At 45.1% G+C, this 24,554-nt stretch overlaps 1 protein-coding gene across 3 annotated transcripts in view; it reads right to left on the minus strand.

The window, feature by feature from the left end:
• RSKR (ribosomal protein S6 kinase related) overlaps positions 1–24,554 on the minus strand; it is an 89,546-nt gene that overhangs the window by 50,849 nt on the left and 14,143 nt on the right. For 2 of the 3 annotated variants that reach the window (XM_069226182.1, XM_069226181.1), the window contains exons 2-4: positions 9,672–9,923; positions 3,602–3,685; positions 3,447–3,515 (exon numbers count right to left, since the gene is read on the minus strand). In XM_069226182.1, coding sequence (XP_069082283.1) covers positions 3,447–3,515; positions 3,602–3,685; positions 9,672–9,923 — 405 coding nt within the window. The remainder of the gene's footprint in view (positions 1–3,446; positions 3,516–3,601; positions 3,686–9,671; positions 9,924–24,554) is intronic. The other variant, XM_069226184.1, reaches the window with a different exon arrangement.

The raw sequence follows: 24,554 nt of genomic DNA on the forward strand, positions 1-24,554 counted from the left end.
GAAGCATATCCAATGCTAACAAAGTCAAGTCTACGCACTGAGCTATCAATCCTGTATGGAAGACAGGATTTTTATCAGGCTACAGGCGGTGCCATGTCTTTATATATATTTTTATGTCAAAATAACCTGCAGAAATCTTTTTCTGAGACTCTAAAGTTATTGAGAATTGTCATTACAACGCCCATGACAACATCTGAAGCTGAAAGATGTTTTTCTACACTGAAGAGAATAAAAACATTTTTAAGAAACACAATGACTCAAGCTCGACTAAATGCATTAGCCATGCTATCAATGGAAAAGGAACTAATAAATCAGATTCCAGAATTCAACAAAAGAACTATTGAAAGGTTTGCTCACATTAAAGAACGTCGTGCAAACTTTCGGTATAAATAGAAACCATGGCAATGCATGTAGTGTTGTCAAATATTGTTCCTAGGGAATACAGTTTTGGTTTAGTTTGTATTGTAAGTAACATTAAGAAATACGGTAGGTACCTTGTATGCAAGAAAGTGCACCATGTATTTAATGTATGTTTCAGTATTTTGCATTGCCTGAGAGGAATTCAGACTTGCTTATCCTTACAAAGCCACATAGCTTGGTGTTGTTCAGGGTATTAGATAATGTACCTTTCACTGTTTCTTTTTTTTTTTTTTTTTTAAAGTTCACCAGCAAATATGGCCCAGTTATGTAAATAAGCTAAACCCTGGAAAGCTTTGGACAAACTTACAAACCACAGCCAGGCAGACTGACAATGTACCTTCCATGACATACGTAATGATGGCGCATACTGACCAACAACCAGTCTTGTAAGAAGCTACAGGATTCTATTTATTGCTCTCATCTTTCCCGAGGGTATTATAGTCGTGGTTTGCAAACTCTAGCAGTACAGCAAGGGTTTTTTTAGGAGAAGGGATTTTCTGATGGCTATCTGGCTGAAGAAGCATTAATTGTTTGCTCTTTTCCAAATTGCAAAATCATAAGCTGGAATGTTTGCTGTACTGTTAGAAGCCTGTAGAATGTTTACCATATCTAGGGCTATGAGTACCACATGGACTGATAATGAGTGAATTTGTTGATTATATTTCTTGCTTTATAATGATAGACTTCCTTACTGAATCAATATGGCTTAATATCCTTTTCCACTGAAGAGCAGAGTAGATTATTTGACACCAGTGAATAGCTTTAGATCTATACATGGCGTGTTACGTCAAACTTGATTGCTCAATGCCAAAGTAAAAAGGTTCATAGTTCAAACAATGATATAAAGGTGGCACCACTTCATGTTGATCAAGTGTGTTTGTTTAGCAGAATCTGAGTCTAATCGCCATCTGCAGTGATGCAAATGCTATGAAGGTGCACTTACATTTTCATCAAAGTTGCCTGAATGTTGGCTCATTTTTTATTGATAAATGATGATATAACAATGTTTGTGTACGTTGGCACATGTTGACTTATCTACGACTACTAGTAAGATTTTGTGATGGGGCATGGGTGTCAGAGAATATATTTTATATATAAATGGGTAAACCCATACATCTTGGAGACAGGTTTATTTCTTCTTTGAACCAATACATATTTAATTTAATTATATAATTTCTCTAAAGTACTGGGTAACTAAAGTCCTTATCAGAGATGTACAAAGTATTTAATGTTAAAGTATAATGTTAAAGTGTGCAAATTTACTTTTTGAACTATTAAACCGTCTCTACACAAAGAGTTTTCGGAGATGGATATTTACTTTTTGCGTTTCAACTACCCTGGTCAAAATGTAGTTTACTTTCTATAAGATCAAATTATTATTTATTTATTCAAATAAATATTTCTTCTATCTGACTGTGGCCAATTATATTATATGAATATGTGTTTGAACTCCTGTGTGCTTGGCTTCGAACAGATGCTTCAGAAAAGAAACAGACACACACTAAAGGTAAGAAAAGCATTTTCTGTGTTGCATGTATATATTTTATCTCTCCATGTTTCTCTTTTTTTTAGTGTATGTGAGTTGCCTTTATGCATGATCTTGAGTTTCAGTATGGGAAAACTAAACAATATATCATTGTATGTGGACTAAGAAGGCATTGACTTTGTTGGACCATTCTGAATGCCATTTTCTCTCTAGCATGTACTGGCTCAATAGACAGCTCCAACCTTTTTATGCAACAGCAACATCATTAAAATGGTATTATTCTCTATATATCCGCCTGACATATTCACATGGAGAGGAGTACTCATTTCACAAACATGTTGTGAGTGAGATATCAACCCCAAAACGTCTTGATGCTGTACACATTGCTAAAGAAGGAAGTCAGGCTTGCCTACCAAGCCAGGCCAATAAAATCTATTTTGGTCCTTTTTATCTTAAAAAAATGTATCTCTATTTTGTTAAATAGGATTTGCAGAAGAAAGGAAAATTGCTACCAACCTCCTGAAAAAATGTGCACGCCCATCCCCCTTGACGCCAAGCCCAGCCCCACCACTCACAAACCTCACCAGCCGCCACTGGCAGATGGCAATTAGCAGACGATTATCGCCTCTTGGCCGCACTACGGTACATACGAGGGGAGGGAGACGGGGGCATAGACAGCTGGAATGGACAGGAGCGAGTGGTGGGAGGTGACTAGACAAGGGTGGCACGTGGTATGTCATACCGCAGACATTTCTGCATTATTGTACGATATACTGTTGCCAGGCGCAGGTAGGAGTCAATCAATGTGCTCGTGCGGAACCTACCATTGCTGTCTTACTGTCGGTGGAATGTTAACTTGCAAAAATCACAAATGATTATTAAAAACATAACGATAAGTCCCTCGTTGTAATGGCATTTTGTTTTTTAAAGGCAGCGCAAGTGCTAACGTTTGCATAGGAAATGTATTCAAGAGTTTAGCGATATTTGCCTCGTTCGTACAATTTTATTTGGTGAATTTAGGCAGCTTAAACCTGGTGAAATTTACTAGGGGACCAATGCCTGGTAAACACCAGTCTATGTAGATTTTGGTGCGAAAAGTACCATAATGGGAACGAGGGGGAAACTCGTTATAATAGCTGTTTATTGGATCCGATAAATACCAATCCCTGAAGAAACAGTTTTGAATGGGCCGAAAATAATTCTACCCCTACCATGTCACTCATAGCCAGGGCCTAGTCAACCAGACTAGTCATAGTGGGAAGGAGGTTTATTTTAATAACCCGGGAGCACACTTTACTTCGATAAGCTGAAGTAGACGATCGTTTGTTTTATCTGTAGTTTACATTTCCATGCTCACCTCATCTGTGATGCTGTACTGATTAGCGACTGCTGCCCACTGTGGAACAGGAATTTTGCTTTCTATATTAACCAAACAGTGTGAATCTGGGTAACTTCTTAGAAAATGTTCAAAAGTGGGAGTACCTAGAATGATCTAAGTGTCCTTAACACACGGTACATATAAATCTGGTTGTTGCATTACCTGTATGCTCACTTCTTCCTTGCACTGCTTCAGTGTGTCTCGTCTCATCACCTCCATTTTGGGTAACACCTGTAATAAACAAAGCTGTGCATGTAGGTTATGGCAAGGGAAAATATGACTATGACCACTCTCAGGCCTCACCCATAGACACAAACCTTCACAGCAAACACTGAAGCCTTTGTACAGTCAAGCACCTTCAGCACCGGCCCAATAGATCCCTTTGCGACAAAGCCCAGTATCTAATGAAACAAAAAAGAGAATGAGCTCATTGCTGCAGACAGAAGGTTACACTCTCTAATGTGAGGTGTACAACGAGTCAAAATGTGCCCTGCAAACCCCCAGGTTGGAACATTTCTGTTTGACTTGCACCCCAATACAATACCATCCTTTCCAACCTAGAGGTGCTGCACCACAAAACTATTGTGTGCGGGATATCGACTACCACTATGTCATCACGGTAAGTATACATAGGTCGTCAATGTACGTATATATAGATACATGTCGGTTTACTGTTCTTAACTCCAATATGTATATGGTCAAAGTGAGATGCTGCTTTCACTTCCAATTGTCCCCAGCGCTCTGAATAAATAATTCATTGATTTAGCACAGAGTAAACATTTTGTTCATTTTTGAGTATTTAAGGCGAAAGCCATGAAAGAGTGCTCAATGTGTCCGCAGGACGGGTACAGCATGGACAGTACAGATACCAGCTTCTCTCACACCCATGGAACAAGTACAACGTGTCCCACAGCGCAGTTTCGACACAAATCGGTTGAGCAGAAAAAAAACATAAGTATATGTGTAGTTAGGAATAGTACATCAACACTCAACATATATACTTACCTTGGCGATACAGTGGTCCATACACTGCAGTCGATATTATTGTAGGTTGATATTTCTGACCTCCATATTCTGCCAAACAACCAACCAGGACACACACTAGTAATAGCTGAAAGAGTACTAATGTGCTCTCTTGAGCATAGTCACACTGAAATAAAACAAACTCCTGTGCTTTAAGAATCAAAAGTGAGAACACCATTTTGTGACTGCTGAAAGACTAGTGTGCATGCCTTGCGTTGATAAGGAAATTCAACGGAAGGCAAGAGCTATTTAACAAGAATCACAAACGGCCTGATTTATAACTTGGCGGATGGAATACTTAGTCACAAGCGTGACTGATATCCTGTCCGCTGTATTATGATCCCCATAGGATATAATGGAATCGTAATATGGCGGACGGGAGATCAGTCATGTTTGTGATGGAGGATTCCCCTCCACCAAGTTCTAAATCGGACCCAAAGTCTTCAAAGTATTCATTGGTGGCAGCAGAGGAGCTGGTAGTTGTGCGCAGCACAAAGATCTGTTGCAGGGTTGATAAAGAAAATCGAGTGGAAGATGTTGTAAGGTCATGAAAAGTGTGAAGAGTGGACTCCATGAGGGGCCTACTGAGGGTCAACATAGTGACGTTTTTCAAGAACCCGGAGCACAGAATTCACCTGAGACGCATGGTGTGGGAAATGAGGTACGACAGCAGCTATCATATTAGATGACCTTGAAAGTCACCAACCAGGCATGGATGTGAGGGTTGCATCACCGGAACTCAACGTACAGGACCATCTGGGGAGTAAGTGGTATGATGATGTGCAGAGAGATAGCAACTACGGGAAAAGGAAGGTTGTGTTATGGCTAGTAAGTGCTCTTAATGTCCCATATTGAGCATTCTGTTCAATTTCATCTCTCTCTCTCGTTCTCTTACCTCGCTCTCTCTTTTTTCAAGCTGTACCTGCTGCCATAAGCACCTGGAAGCTGGAGACTGAAGAAGCGTACATCATCCTTCCAAAACAGAACTCCAATTTGCTCAAGAAACCAAGGGAAATGCTCGATGGAAAAAATGGCCAATCAGGCCTGGACTATTGACTCAAATTGTTGATGAAGCATGCGGAGTAATGTGTCCCATTCTGAAGGCCACATCTGCAGTACTCTTTGCAGCTGTGGTTGACACATCTAGAGGCTTTGACCTGTTGTAAACACATCTTGAATATTGTATACAGCTGTGGAGGCCACACATAGAGCCTTGGTGTACTGTTGGCCACAATTCCAGAGCACTGATCAGGGTGTTTATCTCACAGCTTGACCCTGTATCCAGCTGCAGAGAACATATCAGTGATATTGTGGTATTTTAAGAAGGTCGTGTGCTCTGAGATTACACAGTTTAAACCACTAGTTTTATAAAGGGGGCGAGGATTTAAAGAACTTTGTGGGGTTATGAAAGCAATATTTGAAAACATATTTTAAATGGACGATGGCAGATTGATTCACGAACAGCCTCCAAATGCAAGTGGTGGAACAAAGAGAGTGGAACTATGGCCAAGAGCAAGCAGAAGATCAGCTGTGTGCTCTCGGCAGTAAACTTACCTGCAGCCAGAGTCCAAATTGTTGTTTGATTACATTTATTTTTCTTAATAGCCAATAGAGCTGGGCAAAGGTAGAGATGAGGCACCTGTGTATAAGATTAGTAACTGTGTTGGGCTCCTCTGCAGGGATCAGCGTGTTACCTACTAAGGTCAGGTTATAACCAGCAGGGTGGACTCAGAAGTTGATAAAATTAACAATTTAGTTGAGATAATAAGCCCTTATTCATGATACAATTTAGTTTGGGGTAGGCAGCACATAAAAAGCGAATTCTACTCAATATAAACTTGATTCTTAATGCACAGAAGTGCAAAAGTGCAGTGCAGACATCTAGCAAGGGGATTAAGACTGGGGAGGCAGACAACTGATGTCAGGGTGTGAGCAACACAAGGCTAGCAAGGGGGATAGGACTTCAGGGCAGACAACCTACGAAAGGCCTTGAGCAACACAAGGATAGCAAGGAGGCTAAAACAGTGGGAGGAGGGCAGATAACCCACGACAGCACTGCAGCAACACAAGGATAGCAAGGAGGATACAACTGAGGAGGGCAGACAACCGACGACAGTGCTGCAGCAACATAAGAATAGCAAGGGGGATAAAACTGGGGGGGAGCAGACAATCTACGACAGCGCTGCAGCAACATAAGGACACCAAGGAAGATAAAACTGGGGGTGGGAGGCAGCAAATAACCTACATCAGGGATGCAGCAACACAAGCATAGCAAGGAGGATGAGAATGGCAGGCAGATTGAATAGAAAGTGACGACATGGCTAAAGCCTTCCGAAGGGCCTCTGGGACCGGGGGTGTAGGGCACATTTTACGACCTGAGCGATAGACCCTAGCAGGTTAGGGAGCATCTTGCCAAGTGTAAGGTTATAGTGACAGAATGCTTGACAGGAGGCTAAGGTGTGAGGGAGGGGCACTTCCTAGGAGGTGACACATTCCTAGCAGAACAGCTTGTTCTGGAGCCACAGAACATGGCTTGAGAGAAGTAGGCTAGTGAGAGGTCTAAGGCTAAGTTCGTAGGTGCTTATGACGGGGATAAAGTGACCCTTAACTAGTAAGGGAATCAGACAGAGGAGACCTCACGGGCTGGGGAGGCAAAAGGCCAGGAGAGCTGGAAGAATAGCAAAGGAGCTTCGCCTGAGGATGCATTCTAATAGGAAAGGGAGTGGCAGAGGTTTAACAAGGCGTGTGGGCAGGGAAGACTGGGTACTCAAGAGAGGTTTTAAGTGAGAGGCACATAGATAAAATGGATCAGGTCTATAAAAGGGCTGGAAGACAGCCCTAGCAAGCCAGTCTGAATATAGCCCCTTTCTGATCAATGATGGCTTGTAAACGAGCAGCATTTTCTATGTCAAAGTAGGTGTTTGATGATTTGTGAATAATTAGCTTCCAAACTTATTATTGTTTAATGCGAAAACTTTAACAAAGGAAATAATAATCCCAAAATGTTTCTGGAATGTGGCATCAGAGCAGACCCTGTAGGGAATAACAATCATGACAAGGCTGCATCTCTACAAGGATTATTAAAAAAAATGGAATCTCACTTTTTCCTGGCTTCCTCTAACTAACTTCTTTACGGGGACAAACGCGTGCATCAGGAGTTCTGTGATGTTTATACTACAAGAAGAGCAAACGCACTGGCATCATGCTAGCAAAGTACCCTTTGTATTCTGTCTGAGCAAATTGCCATGTGGTGATCAAAGCTCCTGCGAGAACCAGAAAACAAAGAGCAAATAACTAGATATAATGGTAAGTCACTACTATTGCTATAAAATATTAAGATTAAATATTGTGTGCTAAACTGGATAATGCTTTTTTTTCTGCCTGAAATGAGCCCTGCTACAGATGTATTAATAGCCCAAAAATCACATGCCTCCACTGCCTGGATGACAAAAAGTGCTGACCAGTTGAGGAAAGGGCCTTACTGGCTTCCCTCTGGCAAGAAAGCAGTTTCTTTCTGAAGGGGCCTATTTTGATTCTGTTACTGGGTTTGGCTGTTTCAGTAGATACATTGCGATGGGAGATGGGAGATGGGACTCACAAAAATGTAATCACAAAAGGAAACTGACACACAGGTAATCTGTACGTGGACCAAACAATAATCACTCATGCATGACATCAATTCATCTTCCTGTCAGCCAACGATTTTCTCTGGCTTGATGTTCATGAATTTTGCAACATTTCCCAGAAGATCTGACTTTTGAGATTGACCCAATTGCCAGACCGATAATTAAGAGTTTCGTAATATTATCTGTAGGAATAACAAGCACGTAAAATTAGATTTAACTATAGGAAATCATAAATGCTATTAAAAATATTATTGACGTTGGCAAATATGCTAGAAGACTGATTTAAGTCATGATCTTTCACACCATACTCTGATTGCGAGTTGACATTGAATTGTACATTCATGTCAGATCCCAGCTTTGTATATATGCAATGAATATAGCACTTGAACACCTTAATTCACTTATTAACCGTCACTGCATCGTTTCTTGGAGCACCTTTTTGATATAATGTGTCTATAAATGTCCATATATCAGACCTGCAAACTCACAAAGTGCCACTGTGTGACACATAATATCAGCTCCCCTCACAGGCTCTCCCGGTGAGGCGCCAATATCACAGCTTTTCGGCTCATTTTCGAAGGCTTTTAACTGCCAATGTCCATTAATGGGTATAGAAACACCCCAGGACATTGGCAGCAGGGTCAACAACAAGCTTTTGTTTATTTATTTTTGTAATTTTTTTTGGGAGGGGTTCGGGGCCGGGGTGGGGGCAAAAGTGCCTCTTAGGTGCTTCTCGACACAAGGCCACGTCCCCTTCCAAGGCCCTACCCCTCCTCCCACTGTGAGGTTTTTGGTGAAGTTGGCCGGTCTGATATATATCTTTGTATATACTCTGAGAATCATCTTGGTATTGTGCATAATAAACTGAGTTGATTAATGTCCCTGTAACAAGCAATCAGTTGATGGCCTTTTTAAAATTACCAAGGAAGCAGAGGCTTCCACTTCCACTGAGGGGACAATTGTTTTATTGCATCATTGTACAAAATAAGGCACATTGTTCTCTTGACTTTTTTCAATATCAATTTTAACCATTATGCAATGTTATTTAAATGTATGAACAGGTGTTGACACAATAATTAGCTTCTCATTTCTTAATTTATCATTTGAAAATGACCGTCGGCCATCACAGAACAGTAAATTAATAATAAAGTATAATCAAAGTAAATTCCAAAATGGCTGCTGGCACATCAGCAGACTCACATATACAGGTGATTTAGAATGCTTTTCTTTATGACAAAAAAATTTGAAGATTGCTGTCCACGCTTGGCGTGTGTAGAATTGCACCGACCACCATTTTGGAATTTTGTATTCCTTCTCTCTTTTAATTTTTTTTTTTTTTTAAAGTCAGCAATGCCAAAGCAAACAAGCATTGGCAAAGCCAATAGCTCTATCTCTGGATATTACAGGCAAGGCTACTTTCTTTGCTTTGCTAACGCTTGTTCATTCATCTGTCTCAGTGAATAATTAAGGGTACTCTGTGTTTAATAGTGGTCCAGATATCACAGCATTTATTACAATAGTACAACTGATGAGGTTGTTTGAGAACGCAGTGAAAACACAGGATTTTATTTAAAAAGCAACTTCATCTTTGACACACAGCTGTAAAACAACTCTGTACGACTGATGCCCAATTAGGTTAGAAGATACATTTGATTGAGTCTAAAGATAGCTGCGTTACTCTCGGCTTACTCAAGTCAGTGCTCCCTAATTGACACTTAAAATAAATAAATAAATATACCTTCAGTTGCTGTGTTCCTGCGGATGACCAAATAGGAAATTCCGGAAGAAAGAGTGAAAAGAAGTGGGGGAGAGGGTCTTCAGCATTGCTAGTACTGCCCTCCTTCTTGGATTTCTGTGGCATCCACAGCTTTTCCTTCAGAGCCCTCCTAGCAGCCAGAAGGCACTCCAGGCTTGATGTTGTCAGACCTATACCAGACAATACACTCTTCCAGCTCTGAGCTCTGATCCTCTCCATCGGGAACATGCCTTCCTGCAACAGAAATATTGGTATTGTGCTCTTATGCCCCAGGTAAGACGCTGCACTTAGACTACACACGCAGACAACTGTAGCCCTCGGTCTACATCTAGGGATGCTGAGCAAAAAAAATCTGACAGATTTGTGTTAATTGGCTTGTGGAAGACCATCATTCTTCTGTAGAGCTCACTGGGGCTGCTGAGCAAGCCCTAGTCATAGGGTGCAGGTTGGATATCAAAGTTCCCGTAAAATAGCTTAAGGCGTCCCATGGGAACTGAAGTCCTGGGTTTGTAATAGTGAGCTGCAAACAAAAAAATGAGTAAGTACAGGAATGGATGAATGAATGTGTGTATTGATGCATGGACGGAGGTATGGTTGCGACTGCATAGATTGCTGAATGAGCATGCACATGGACCCACACAAACACACACAAAAAATGGCAAATGTGTAATACAGGCCATTAGCTCTGAAGCTCAGGAGGGAGTGACAGAGGGGCACTAGCAAAAGGTGCCTTTGAAGTTGTTGGGTTGGAGTCACAGTGCTGTGAGACTAAGTCCACACCAATAGAGTCTACTCAGTGGGTCCAACCAATAGCGTCTAAACAGTGAGTCCACTATCATCCACACTAGATCGAGCTATGCTCTTTCATGCACCTCACTTTCACCGTAGACCCATCCTCGGCATTCCCAACACCAGCAAATCTATGCCAGGTCTGCACATTTTTCAAGATACCAGTCGATGAACAACACAAAGGTATTACAAAAATAATCCTGGCACAACAACTAATGAACAACAAGAATTCTAAGGTATAACTAGTAAACAAGAACTCATCTAGCTAGTCCAGTTATGACAAAATGTTTATCCCAACTGATCACCGTCACCACACTTGCCCACCACTGCTTGAATATGTTTTCGTCCATGTGATTGATTACAAGTTTAGAGGGCTACAAGGGTATTCCAATGCAAAATCAATACTCCATAAGTCATCAGTGGCGGCTGCAACAATCAGTGGCTGAACAGTGGGCTGATCTGCACCTGCATGACACAATAACCAATAGCTGACGAGACTGCCTTATTGTCCCTCTCTTGTCAGCATTATAATAGCAAAAGCTGTCTCCAGCTACACGTCAAGATGACTAGATGAGCCTCTCACACCTGATATGAAATAACTTATCTGCTTTGTAGATATTGGTCTTGGCCCCCTGTTGAAGTTTTTCTGATGTGCAATTTAGGGTGGCAAGTTATTAAAGTGAATTAATCATTTTAATGGTGCATATACTCGTGATGTTACACTTGAAACAACTTGATTATTTTGTTTAGAAGTGTGATTAATAATGTAGTATAATTATGCCATATTTTCCTGCAGGACACCATTATTTTTGGAATAGATGCAGTTTCTGGAGTTTAGCTCGTCTTGCTCCTGTCTTCCCCCTCCCAATCCGTGTACAACTACAAGTCATCTCTTTCCACAGTTTCTGCGAGCACAGAATGCTATGTCGCAGGAGGCAAACTGTATTAGAAAGCATGTTTTGTGAATGAAACTTTCCATCATATACCTGATGTGTCATTTTAAAGGATTTCTGCTGGAAGTTCCAATGCATGTGATCAAAAACACTTTGGCCCTCATTATGACCTTGGCGGGCGGCTTCAGCCGGCCGCCAAGATCTGATCGCCGGGCGGCCGTCAATGCGGCCGCACTCCCCCGCAGTGATTATGAGATCCCCGCCGGGCCAGCGGGGATCTCGACTGCAACACAGGAGCCGACTCCAAATGGAGCCGGCGGTGTTGCGGCCGTGCGACGGGTGCAGTTGCACCCTTCGGGCTTTTCACTGTCTGCATAGCAGGCAGTGAAAAGCTGTATGGGGCCCTGTCAGGGGGCCCTGCACTGCCCATGCCAGTGCAGTGGCATGGGCAGTGCAGGGGCCCCCAGGGGCCCCGTGACGCTCTGTACCGCCAGCCTTTTCCTGGGCGGATTATCACCGCCGGGGCAAATGTGGAGGGGAAACCGCCGGCCCCGGCGGTGCGACCGCCTCGGTCAAAATACCCAGGATTGCACCGCCAGCCTGTTGGCGGTGCAATTGCCGAAACAGCCCTGGCGGTCTTTGACCGCCAGGGTTGTAATGACCCCCTTAGTTCTATGAGCTATTGTTTGAGATTTTTTTTATATTATGTTGTACATCTCCGGAGAGCAGTAACTGAGGAAGCAAGCAGAAGATTTCTCTTACCTTAAGAAATGGGTTAGTGTTAAGAAATTTTTATAATTACAAAGATGTTTTTGATTGGCCAGTGCAACCTATGATCATACCAGGTTGGGGACTGAGTTGGCCATAGAATTGTTAGTGGCATGGCTGCCCTGAGAGAAGGCTCAGGAGATTCAGTAGTTCTTGGAAGACATGATCAGGGAAAGGAGGATTGAGTTGACAAAGGTGGAAAAGAAGTTGGGTTTCTTGAATTTCGCATGGCAAGTGGTGAGGGCTGTCCAGACGTTTGGCAGGAGATTGGGCATGGTTTTGTCAGAGGCAGTGTTACCCCATCACAGAGTGGGAATTTCACTTGGCGTGAGAGCAAATCTTTCTGTCTGGAGCACTTTTTTGGACGACTTTAATGGAATGTTCATGATGTTGCTGGAGGAAAACACGGCATGGCGGGTACAGATTTTTTCAGATGTGGCTGGAACGCATGGTTTTGGTCTGTTCTGGACAGGAAGGTGGAGTGCGGAAAGCTGGGCACTACACTGGTTGCAACAGGAGCAGAGCATTGCTTTCTTTGAGTTTTTTCCTTTGCTAGTGGCATTGACAGTGTGTGGAGGTGAGTTGGCAAACAGGACAGTAATTTTCAATGTGGACAACATGACGGTGGTGAAATTGATGAATCAGCAGAGGACAAAGGATTTGAGAGGTCTGTGATTGTTGAGACAATGTATACTGGGCAGCTTGTGATTGAACATTGTTTTCAGGGTGAAACACGTGCCAGGGGTGAACAATGATGTAGTAGATTCCTTATCTCATTCGCAGTGGCATCGATTCCACAGATTGGCACCAGGAGCAGAGGGCATCAAGACACCATTACCAGCAGGCATTTTGGCGTGGGGGGAGTAAAAGTGATATGGCTGGTGGGGAGGTCTTTAGCGGAGCCTACAAGGAGGAGCTACCATCTGGGATGTTGCGAGTTTGAGAATATTGAGGGACATCCTCAGAGGCTGATAATACAGGACCGCAGTGACAGGGAAGGGAGAGTGATGTGTTTTGTCTTTAATTGACAACGGTTTATCACCCACGACTAAAGCTGGTAAACTGGCAGGTATTTCATTTTATGTAAAGTTGTACTGGGGCTTTGACCTAGCTAGGAATTAAATTCTGAAAAGGGTGAGGCAGAGAACAGGGTGCTGAGGGGACCACCATGTATGAGGCCATCATATTTGAGTTTTTGCAGGGCCTTTTGACTGTTTTGCCCGATTGCAGTTATGACAAGTTTGAGGTGGCGATTTTCAGGTTATGGATGTTCTTTGGTGCATTCAGGTTGTCCGAGTTGTTGGGATCTGGTCAGGATTTGGGTGTGTTATATGAAGTGATACATTTGGAGTGGGGCCATTCGGGGATATGGATGTGGAGGCCTAAGACGATAAGGTGGGGAGGGGCAAGTGGATTTGGCTGCAGAAAGGGGGCAGAGAAGAGGTGTACCTGGTGGCTGAGTGGCATAGGTTTCAGGTTTGGCCAGGGTGCAGGTAGGAGGCAATTTTCTACCATGGAGGGAGGGTGAGGGTTACTGCTTTTCAGTTGCTGGTAGTGATGCGCAAAACCTTATGTAAAATGGGGCAGAATCCGACCAACTTTAGGACATAATTCTTTAGGTTTGGGACTGCGATTGTGCGGTTGGGATGGAACTGGACCCAGATTAGGATAGGCAGGTGGAGATCCAGGTGTTGTGAGCACTTTGTCTGGAAATAAAGGACTTATTAACAAGGGAGCGTGCACTTCCAAATACTAGCTTTTCATCCCTAGAGTGCGTGAACGGCCCGGGGCAAAGTAGGTTTGTGGCGCGGATTGTTGGACACTCTTGTGCATTGGGCAGCAAAGTATGTGGACCAGCAGATTTATGGACAAAGCCTAGGTCTGCCCCAGCAGTAGGCATGAAGTGCTATGGTGAGGGTGGCATGGGATGCACTGGGGTAATTTGTTGCCCCTTTTGGTGAAAATTATTCCACAGAGGGGTTGCCCGGATATGCTCCTTGTGCACCTGGGAGGAGAACAATTTGGTCCAGTTGTTGGGGTTCACCTTACAGCAACACATGCAGCAGAATCTGCAGTTAATCAAACAGAAGTCTGCTGGGTCATGTTTTGTATGCACAGAATTTGTGCCTCAGACAGTGGAAAGGTACGATGAAACATGCGGCCATTGATAAGGCCAGGAGAAAGCTCAACAGGCAGATACGAGTTTTCTGCATGTCATATCACATTAAGAGGATAGCCCACAGAGGTGGCTTAAAGGAGGAGAAGCAGTGTCTCTTTAGGACTGATGGGGTGCACCTTTCATAGCTTGGCAATGCTTATTATCTGATGGAGATGTGGGATTTGATTAGTAGACTGTGGAATGAGAAGATCTGGCGAAGAGGGGGAGACCACTGAATTCCTTGACATGCAGCGGGGTGGGGCTAGTAAAACGCCCTATGGGGTTTTCCTGGTTAGCAGTAGTTGTGGGGTGGGGTGCAGAGTAAGATGTAGACGTATCCACCCTGGGGGAGTTGGTGGGGGAGGGGAAGGGTTTGGTGTGAATTGAGCACAGGCAAAGGAAGGCAGTGTGCAGGATTCTTGGAACAGGACAAGGAGGCTTCATTGGAGGATGTTTTTACAAGGGAAAGCGAGTGAGAGATTGGGGAATGGAAGGAGGTTAGTGAGTGAAAGGGGAAAGAATGATGCAAGGTATGGGGCTTGGGGTGAAAGCCTGGGGAGAAGTGTGAATTGTTGGGTGAAGAAGGGGAGGAAGTATTAAAGATGTTGGATTTTTTGAGGTTAAGTAACTGCTTTTGCACCACATGGGATGAAACACGTGTCCGCTGTTCCTTCCTGTTATCCTCAGAACAATCTCAAAGCTTGGAATCAATAAACAGATTTGAACAAAATATGAGAACTTGATGGACTATTGCCTTTCTGTGACCTGTATTTTCAGCATAATTTTCAACAAAATGACCTAAGTGGGTTCTCAACTCTTGTATTCTTTAAGCCTAAAAGTAGTTTATAGAGTGTAAGCCTAAAAAACTGCTACAAACATTCGTCAATTTGCTAAACAATAACAAAGTTGCTTAAAAGAACCAGTCCTTCTCCTCTTGTGTTTTCCAGATAACCACGCACTCCGCCATGGCACAGCTTGCTATAGGTCCAAGGATGCACTTCAGTTCCCAGCTATTGAGTATGATGTGCTATATGAATGATGCAATACAGTGCACCCTCTGCAATATGTGCTTAATTAAAACGGAGACGTCAAAAAATTAAGCTGCCTTAGCTAATTTGCTTAAAAATATCACAGTGCAGATCCCCGGATTCTCCAGTTTAGTGGTATGCCGGTAGTCTGCTGTGAGAAGAATCGCAGGCAGGGAGGAACAGCCGGACGAGTGAGGAATCAATCCGTGACTAATGCAGCCCGAGGGTGGAAACAATCAGAGGCACGTTGCCGCAAGTCTGTGAAAAGTGGTGCACACCACTGGTTGGCATGCTTTGAAACATCCAAAAAGAGAAGAAAGGGTGGGGTCAGCAAACAGTCAAAAGGCAGGAAGCTGCAACAACTGCAGAACTGTTGCAGGAAACGTCGCTGTGGGAATGTCGGGATCATTATGGCTGCTGGGAGCATGGTTGAGCCGAGACCATCGTTGGATCACTGCCCCTTGCCACCTGTAGTTGTCAGAACCATTCTGCAAGCCTCACTACTGCAGCGGGCATTCCAGAACTCCCCCGGCGAGTTTCTGGGCAATTACAGGCAGGCGGCCAGCACGTCATTGCGGAGATGCTAGGTGAAGATGGCAATCAATGAGGGCTGTGCGCGGACATCCAGGAGAACATGCTGCAAGCCCACCCACTACAGGGAGGATGTGGCGAGAGGGGAGAAGAGCCAGAGGTGGCACTTGGCATGGTGTTTCAGCAAGAATATGCACCCAAAGAGTTGCTGCCGAGCCCAGGGGAGCAAAGTATGGCCCGCCAATGACGAGTTGTGCTAGGAGCGGTGAAAGCAATAGGAGACCAAGGGCCAGAGGTCACAGGGATACAACCAGTAGCAGCAGCTCAAAGGAGGGAGAACCGATGATAAAAGGGCTTGCAGCCAGAATGGAGCCCTCCCCTCCCAAAAATGGGCCTGGCCACCAGTGCTCTGCTGACCAGAAGTAGGAGCTACTAGGAAGGGAATGAGGAGGATTTAGGCAGCTCTGGGAAGGCGCTGAAGCCTGCACGGCAGCAACCAACAAGGATGGTGCTTGCTAGGACATCAACCAACAAAATGTACATGATGAACCTCAGGGGGCACTGCAGTGATGGGGTTGTTGGGACCCGAGAGCCAGGCATACAGAGGCATGATGGCGCAGGGGCAGCGGCTGGAGTAGCAACTCTATGCCACAAGGAATCTTAGAGTCCTAGGGTCAAACCCGAGCAGCTTCTAATGTAGCACCCATGGGCACAAAGCATTTGGCCCCTTCACAATGGGACAAACACGTTACAGCTTCATAACATGGTGGTGGAGGTCACCAGAGGCCACTCCTCCCCCCCCTTACATAGGGGCTGCATGGTGGCCCTGGCAAGGAATGGGTGGCACTCCTCTGCCATATTTCACCCAATATAGATGGCCGGAAGCCAGGTGCTAGCTAGCAAGGCCAGGACCCCACAGGGGCATGCACATGGCTCAAAGAGAGGAATAACCTTCTACACAGGAGGAAGCTGAGAGTAGTCTAGATTAAGAAAACTGACAGAAGTGTGGAACCCTCAGGAGGCCAGGATAGGCTGGCAGGTGGAGCAGAGAATGGTACAGACAGCAGCCTGTAACCTCCGTGGGGAGTTCAACAAGGAGACCAGGACGGAACGCACATGGGACAGTCAGGCACGTGTTGCGGACCCCACGAAGGCCTGGCCAGGAAGCACTTGGCGCAAAGGGCCGGAAGCTAGCCAGTGAATACATTTGGCCTTCACCTGGGGACCCCTTATTATTGCATGGGAAAAAGGGTTGGCTAGCTTCATTCCTCTAACCGTAAAAGAGAGGATTTGGAGCAAGGAGTTTATTGATCTGTTCTAATTTTTGGAAGTGCGACAAATGGTTGGACTTAGTGCAGGATAAGAAGGACAGGAGGGAGAGGTGCAAACCTAGAATAGAATGGTCCATTAATAACTTGCTGCAGGCATTCGGAACACTAGCCAGCACTTTTGTACAGAAGTACCCTTAGAGCACGGCAGCCTCTATTCTCTATAAACAAGAGGTCTACAAAGCACAGCACAAGTATCATGGTGAGGTATGGCTGTGATACGAGGGTTCTAGGGAGAAAATGCAGACACGGCCCATCATAGACTGGGATCATCAGGATATAACAAGCTTCACACATCACATGGTAGCAGCCTGCGTGGGGGTGAGCTTGTAGGAGCCAAAGTTTCAGGAACAGGAGTATAAAGGGAAACAGGAGTCTCATCGGCAGAGCAGCAGAAGTAGGCCCCACCCTGGAGGAAAGACAGGGAAAAGCTGTGCAACAGCATGCCTAAAGTATGACAAAGATAAATGTAAATGGGGCTAATCCTGTATATTCAGGCACATCTGCAGCAGTTGTGGGGGTTCCCATCCAGCAGTGAAGTGTAGAAAAAGCAAGGGAGCCACTGATACCATTGATAAGAAAAGATACCTCCCATGAAAAAATGCCCACGAGGGACTGGCCAGGGGTGGGTTAGAATGCAGGTCTGAAGAGGGACCCCCACCACCCACCTGAGTCGAAGAACTAACATAAATGCTCAATATATATTATAAGCAGGAAGATGCACAAAAGCTAGTGAAAAGTTTCATAGAAGACTTCATCATTCCTTATAAGGGTCCCCAAGTTGACCGCTTAACGCAAAACCTCAAGTCTGTGTCCGAGAACATAGAAGTTGCAAGGCGTAAAATAGTGAAGGAGCTTCAACTGTGCCAAGGGGCAGGCCCATTCGTGCACATGACGCTTGAACATTTTGTGGTCTTTCTGTTGGGTGCGAGTACCAAAAATGAGGCGGGACAGTTCTGGTTCATTCACCATGTACCTTAACCCACAGGAATATCAGTCAACAACAGGATGGACCAGGACTAGTGCTCAGAATCCTTGGTCAGGCTGGTTGATGAAATGGATATGCTGAGAACTGCAGGGAGGTAAGCAAGAATGGGCAAGGCAGACATCAAATTTGCTTTCTGCCTTCTCCCAATGCATACTAAGAACTACCACCTGCTGGGTTTCCAGTTCGACTGCCTTCTTTACCACAACAAATGTATCCCCATAGGTTGGGCAGTTTTTTGCACTTAATTTGAGACCTTCAGTACCTTCCTAGAGTGGGAACTAGGGGAAAGGCACCCCCCAGGATGGCGCTTGCACTATTTAGATGATTTCCTCTTCATCTGAGACCTGGGCATCTAACAATACAGTACACTACTGGGTCAGTTCATTGCATTGGCGGATGACAAAATAGAGGGCCATGCCATTTGCCTAACATTCCTGGGTACTAAGCAAGACTCAGGGCAGAGCGGAGTCTGCAGGCTGTCACTCCGAAGGTGACAGACTTGAAAGCCACAACTGAGGGTCTGCTCACCAAGAAAGCGACCCTCTGCGAGATCCAGCAGTTGCTGGGCAAACTGAACTTCGCTGGTAGGGTGATCCCTGCAGGTAGAACATTTGGCTGGACTGGCTAACAAAGGTACTTATCAAGAAACACCACAGGGTCAGGCTAAGATGCAGAGTGAAAGAGGATTTCCAGCAATGGGTCCCCTTCCTCTGTGGCTTCAACAGAACGCTGGTGTGGCATGAACCCTGGATGTCGGCTGGGCAGTTGGAACTGTTCAGGGATGCATCGGGGGAAGAAAGCTTTGGGACTATTCTAGGGATGGCCTGTTGCACAGCACAGTGGCCTGCTTCCTGATACGAGATGCAGCTGACAAAGAACATTATATTGCTCAAGCTCTTTCCGATTGTGGTAGCTTTCTCTGTATGGAAGGACAAACTCACAAGTAGGCAGATTATGCAATGGTCTGACAACCATGCGGTGGTGCAGGCACTAAGGCCCTCATTATGAACATGGCGGTCTGGCGATGGCGGAGTTCCTTATCCGACAGGACTGTGCTGCTGCCAGGGAAAGGCTGGCGGAATGGGGGCCCCCCCTGGGTCCCCTGCACTGCCCATGCACTTGCATGCATGGGCAGTGCAGGGGCCCCCTTGTACAGCCCCATCGCGCATGTCACTGCTCGATTTATGGGCAGTGATATGCGCAACGGGTGCTGCTGCACCGCTACATTGACGATGGAGCCGTCGCCATTGTACAGGCCCAGCATTCCGCTGGGCCGGCTGGCGGAAACACTTTTTCAGGCCCGCCGGCCCCGCGGAATGTTGTTTATTGGGCCGGCGGGGTCTTCACCGTGCTGGTGGTTGATATTCTGACCGCCAGCACCGAACTCGGTGGGATTTCCCACCGAGTTCGCACTGAGGGCCTAAATCTGGGAGCAGCACATTGCCTAGGCTGTTAGGCCTGTTGTGTCACCTAGTCAGCTGCCAGCTGAGTGCGAACATAGTGATTAAAGCCAGCCGTATGTCGCATAGTGATTACTGTTGCGTATGCTCTTTCTCGCTTTCAGTGGAAGAGGTTCCGACAGCTGGACACATGAGCAGAGTGGGAAATTACGCCCGTCCAGGAGGGTTGTGGCAGCTGGCACACCTGACATAACAGCACTGGTAGATCGGGCGCTAGCACCTAAGACTGCACCCAAGTACTGCAAGTGCTGGGCTCAATTGCAAGGGGTAACCAGAGCAAGCAGGCACAATGGTGTGTCAAGCCGGGATGTTGAGAAATACACATAGCAGGCATTTTCAAATGTAAAGAGCAAATCTTGGGCCCAAACGCAACTTAGTGCTGTCATTTGTTTCTCAAAATTGCACGCAGGAACTGACGCCACAGGTTCCTCTTACTGTTGGCGGCAATGTAAGGGTGGGGACATATCCAAATGAGGCAGAAGGACCCCAGACAACCCATTGACTTCACCCAACTGAGGACATTATTGCAGGTACTGCCCAATGTATGTGGGACAACAGGGAAGGTCGTCTATTCTGAGTCACATTCGCCCCGGCATTTTTTTGAGCATTCAGTGAGCTCGTGGCCCATTCTGAGACCAAACCAGCCAACACATTGATACAGCTCAAGGACGTTCACCTAGGGGAGAGTCACATGGTGCGGAGGGTTGGGTAATTTAAAAAAAAAAAGAACAAGAGGGAAAATGCAAACTCACATGCCTTGACTGCCTCAAAAACCCCTGAGTACTGCCCAGTATGCTTGAAGAGAAGGCCTCAAGTTCATACACCGGGATGGCACATGTCTCAGCAGATTCCAATTCTCAGCAATGTTGCTGATAGGACTGGGGTGAGCTAATCTGCATGCTGGGAAGTTTTGGGTCGCATTCATTTTGCATAGTTGCAGCAACCACTGCAGCAGCCCACAGTCTTGGTGACCAGCACATAAAACAGCTGGGCAGGTGGACACAGAGCCTTTAAGCTTACATCAGACCCAATGATATCTAAGTCATGTATCTTTTCGCTGCAGGGGTCCCCAAAGGCAGGCGAACCGTCTGGACGCTGGACCACTCCTACATCACTGGGGCACACCAACTGACAACCTTGCAGAAAGAATACTGGGGGATTTGGTTGCAAAACACAGTTGTGGTTTCGATGGGTAAGTCTGGGATGAGGTGGGCCCAGCTACTGTGATGGTGCAGAGAGTGTTACAAACAATGAAAATACCTGACGCAGTTCTGATTCACCTGAGGGGCATCAACTTAGCTGACCTGTGGTGGAGGCAATGAAGACAGATCTCACCTGCAGTAGCAAGGTTGGTCCATCTGGCAGAGGTCGTCTGGTCGGAAGTCATAGCACGTTTCGAATGGAGGGGGCGGTTGACCATAAGACAGTTGCGAGATCCAGGAGGAAGCTTAACATCTCTATGAGGAAGTGCTGTAGGGGCAATGGCTGGGGCTTCATCAAGCTTGGTCTCATTAAATCAAGACCTCAGGCACCTACACGGAAGATGGGGTTAACCTATCTAGGGTAGGGATGGACATGTTTTTGTTGGAGATAGTGGGAGCACTAGAGCATTTAGGATTTTCTTAGATTTCAGAATGGTGAAAAGGGAGAAAGCAGTGGGGGAGCTGTCGGCAGCTGTGGAACCAGACAGTGTTGTGAAGACAGCACCCACAACTGCCAATAATGGCACAGCAGGGCAGGAAGAAGAGTCACTTGAACAGGGTCCTTAGGATGCCTCATGCCAGGGACACTGGAGGAAGAGCAAATGGCCAATAAAGGGCCACCCCTAGGTGGACATGGCACTTGCAGCCCAGGCAAGGCCAGAGGGCTGCCTATGCAGGACATCAGTATGAAGGGAAGCCTAGAAGCCACAGCGTACAGCACCAAGGAGCATCTGAGCAAAGTGTTGTGCTGGAAGTGCTGTCAGTGCAATGATCTAAAGGAGGTCTGGTGATGGAACATCATGATTAGGGATGGACTGCAAGTAATTTAGGACCTCTGACGGCGATGCTGTTATCAAGCTGAATGATTAAAGTGATGAATGATGTATGGCTTATATAAATGACCATTGACTCATGATCATTTATGACCCATCGTTTTAATGATGTTAATATACTGCAGCCAATTTACACAGCAGAAAGGTTTGTGTCCCCATTACTCAAGGAATGAGGGAGGGTGTAACGTAGATGGCTTGAGATCCTGAGTGATCACTCGCCCATCTGGGGTGGGTTATGAAGGCACCATCAAATTTGTTTTTTCCTCTGTCCTCCTTGAAGTACACCATTGACATTACATTCCTAACAGAACTATGTAATAATGTTTGGATGTTTGCAGGAGCACTACTACAACAGTTCCTTTACTGGATAAAGCGAGAAACTACGACAGAATAGTTCATTTTTTATAGTATTAAAACTATGAAAATTCTGTGGATTGTTTTGGTGTTGTTTGAACTCCAGTCCATGTAGACTATTTTAAAAATACCTACCTTTTGTTTCTGCGTCCTAAAATCAAATATTTGGATGTGGAAAACCTTGAAAGGTAAACCAATTTAGAAAGGTTACAAAATGGATGCTTGTAAATACAGACATTGATATAGCCAATAGGTCCTGTCTACAAGTACAGTTGGTTTTGTCAATGTTTTTAGCTATGTTGTACAGCAATGTGGGCAAGAAACAACATGGACAGTGAAAGGAGGGTGGAACAAGGCAAGCCACAACACGGAGAGTGGGAGAGGGCATGCAAAAACACAGAGATTGGGTGGGGTCAAGCAACAACACAGACAGCAGGAGGTGAGGGAGAGGACAAGCAACAACACAGTCCATGGGGGCAAGCAACAACACATATACAGCAGCAGGAAGGTGGTAGGGGGCAAGCAACAACATACAGAAGGTAGGGGCAAGCAGCAACATGCACAGTAGGTAGGGGCAAGCAACAACAGAGACAGCGGGAGGGGGCAAACAATAACACTGACTGTGGGTGGGTAATGCAACACACGTACAGTGCAAGAGGGCAAGCAACAAGGACAACGGGCAGCGGCAAGCAACACAGACGAGAGGAGGTCGAAGGGTGGCAAGAATATGGAAGGGGGAGAAGTATGCGAGGGAGTCAGCTGAAAAAGACACACTCTGGAAGAGTGCTGATATACAAAGGAAAAAACAAATGAGAATTAGATGCAAACAAGTAAAGCATCCATGCTCCAGGGGAGGGACAAACACACGAAGAGGAAGGAAGGAAGCCTACTGTGGCTAGCCAATAGGAAGCAAGCAAATGAGAGTGGTAATAGAGCTAACTAATCGCAAGCAATGGAGGTCCCTGTGCCCACGGATACAAAACAAATAGTCTTGAAGACACAGTGCATGCGCTGTCCAGCAAGCTCTAATAAAGTGTTCAAATGCCAAAACAGCGTTCGTTCGCAGGCCAAGTTGTTTTCTACTTTTGTGACACAAGGGGAAGAGGGAGGAGGGATTGCTTTAAAAGACAAGGGGAAGGGGACGTATCTGTGAACAGCAGATGTGTCACCAATGACATACGCTGTAGAAAGCAGATGTCAGAAAAAGATGAAAGTAAAAAGTGCTTGCTATCTTAGAACGGGGCCAGTCATTGAAACATTAACTACATTAGATGACCAGTAAAGAGTTGTTGCCATAACAATAATAAATTATATACTGAAGTTACCACATAACATGTATTGATATACGCCGGTAGTAGACTTTATAGAGAAAGACAATGATAACACCCATGCACTTTACAAAATAAATTGATAATACTGCTCCTAAGCAGACAGCAATTGTTTATATTGAAGAAAGAAGGCACACAAGCTGCTGTAAACCGTGACAAATAGAGGCCTGGTCAGAGAAACTGCTGGGACTGCAGTGGGCCATGCAACAGGACAGGCAAAGAAGTTGCTGGGACCGTCAAAAGCAATCGAGAGGAGGAGGCTAGGGCAGAAAAGCTGCCAGATCGGCCTTGAACAACAAAGGGTTGGTAGGACAATAATAAAAAACATAGTAAAAACAGAAAAAGAAGGAATTTAAATAGAGCTTGTGATAAAAGAAAAGGAAAATGGCTGTTGCTATGGTGGGCGAAAGTAAAATGTGAATGATGTTGTAACAGACTAATAGATGAGGAGAGCTGCCTAAAAGGCTGTATAAGTAAGTATATCAAGTACATAATTTTTCTAAAATCCAAGTCTTGGCTAATGCCAGACGTAATAAAAAAAAGGGTCTAGAGGGCAAGAAATCAAAATAAAGGAACAATGGAGTGATGAAGAAATGAATAAAAGAAAATGGATAAAGGGAGATAAAGAGCAAAATATTGAAAATGTTGGATGGAAAAGAAAGAGTGAAATCCTCCCAGAAGACTGAGAGACTGAAAAAAGAGAACTGTAAGGAAAGACTGAACATGAGAAGAGAACAACTGAAGGGCTGGACTGGGGAGAAAGAAAAAGAGGGGAAGTTGGTGCACAGCAGAAAGAACAAGAAAGAGTTTGAGTGGTGAGCAGAAGATAAATAGAAAAAGAGGGAAGGCAAACTAGAATAACGGAAATCCACATGCAGCTGAGAGTGGGCAGATTGTGTCAGAGTAAGCACCTTGTGTGTGTGTCTGGTTGCGTCACAGATATAAAGAAAGTATTAGAGAGAGAGCTTGAATGACTGAGCTGCATCCCTGACATCTGATGATCGCTCCAACTTGTATAAAGTTGTAATCCATGACAGAAATGCACATCCTGGACATCTGAAGACTACTAATAAGATCTGGAGGCCACACCTACTTAACCTTCCAGGTGTTGCATCATGCTGGGGGCCAAATCCCTCTCCCCGGATAAACCCGCACCTGACTCATATCCCCCCCCCCCTCCCCCCCCCCCCCAAACTACTGCAGTC

The sequence above is a fragment of the Pleurodeles waltl genome, chromosome 3_1, assembly GCF_031143425.1.
Source record: "Pleurodeles waltl isolate 20211129_DDA chromosome 3_1, aPleWal1.hap1.20221129, whole genome shotgun sequence".
Classification (NCBI taxonomy): Eukaryota; Metazoa; Chordata; class Amphibia; order Caudata; family Salamandridae; genus Pleurodeles; species Pleurodeles waltl.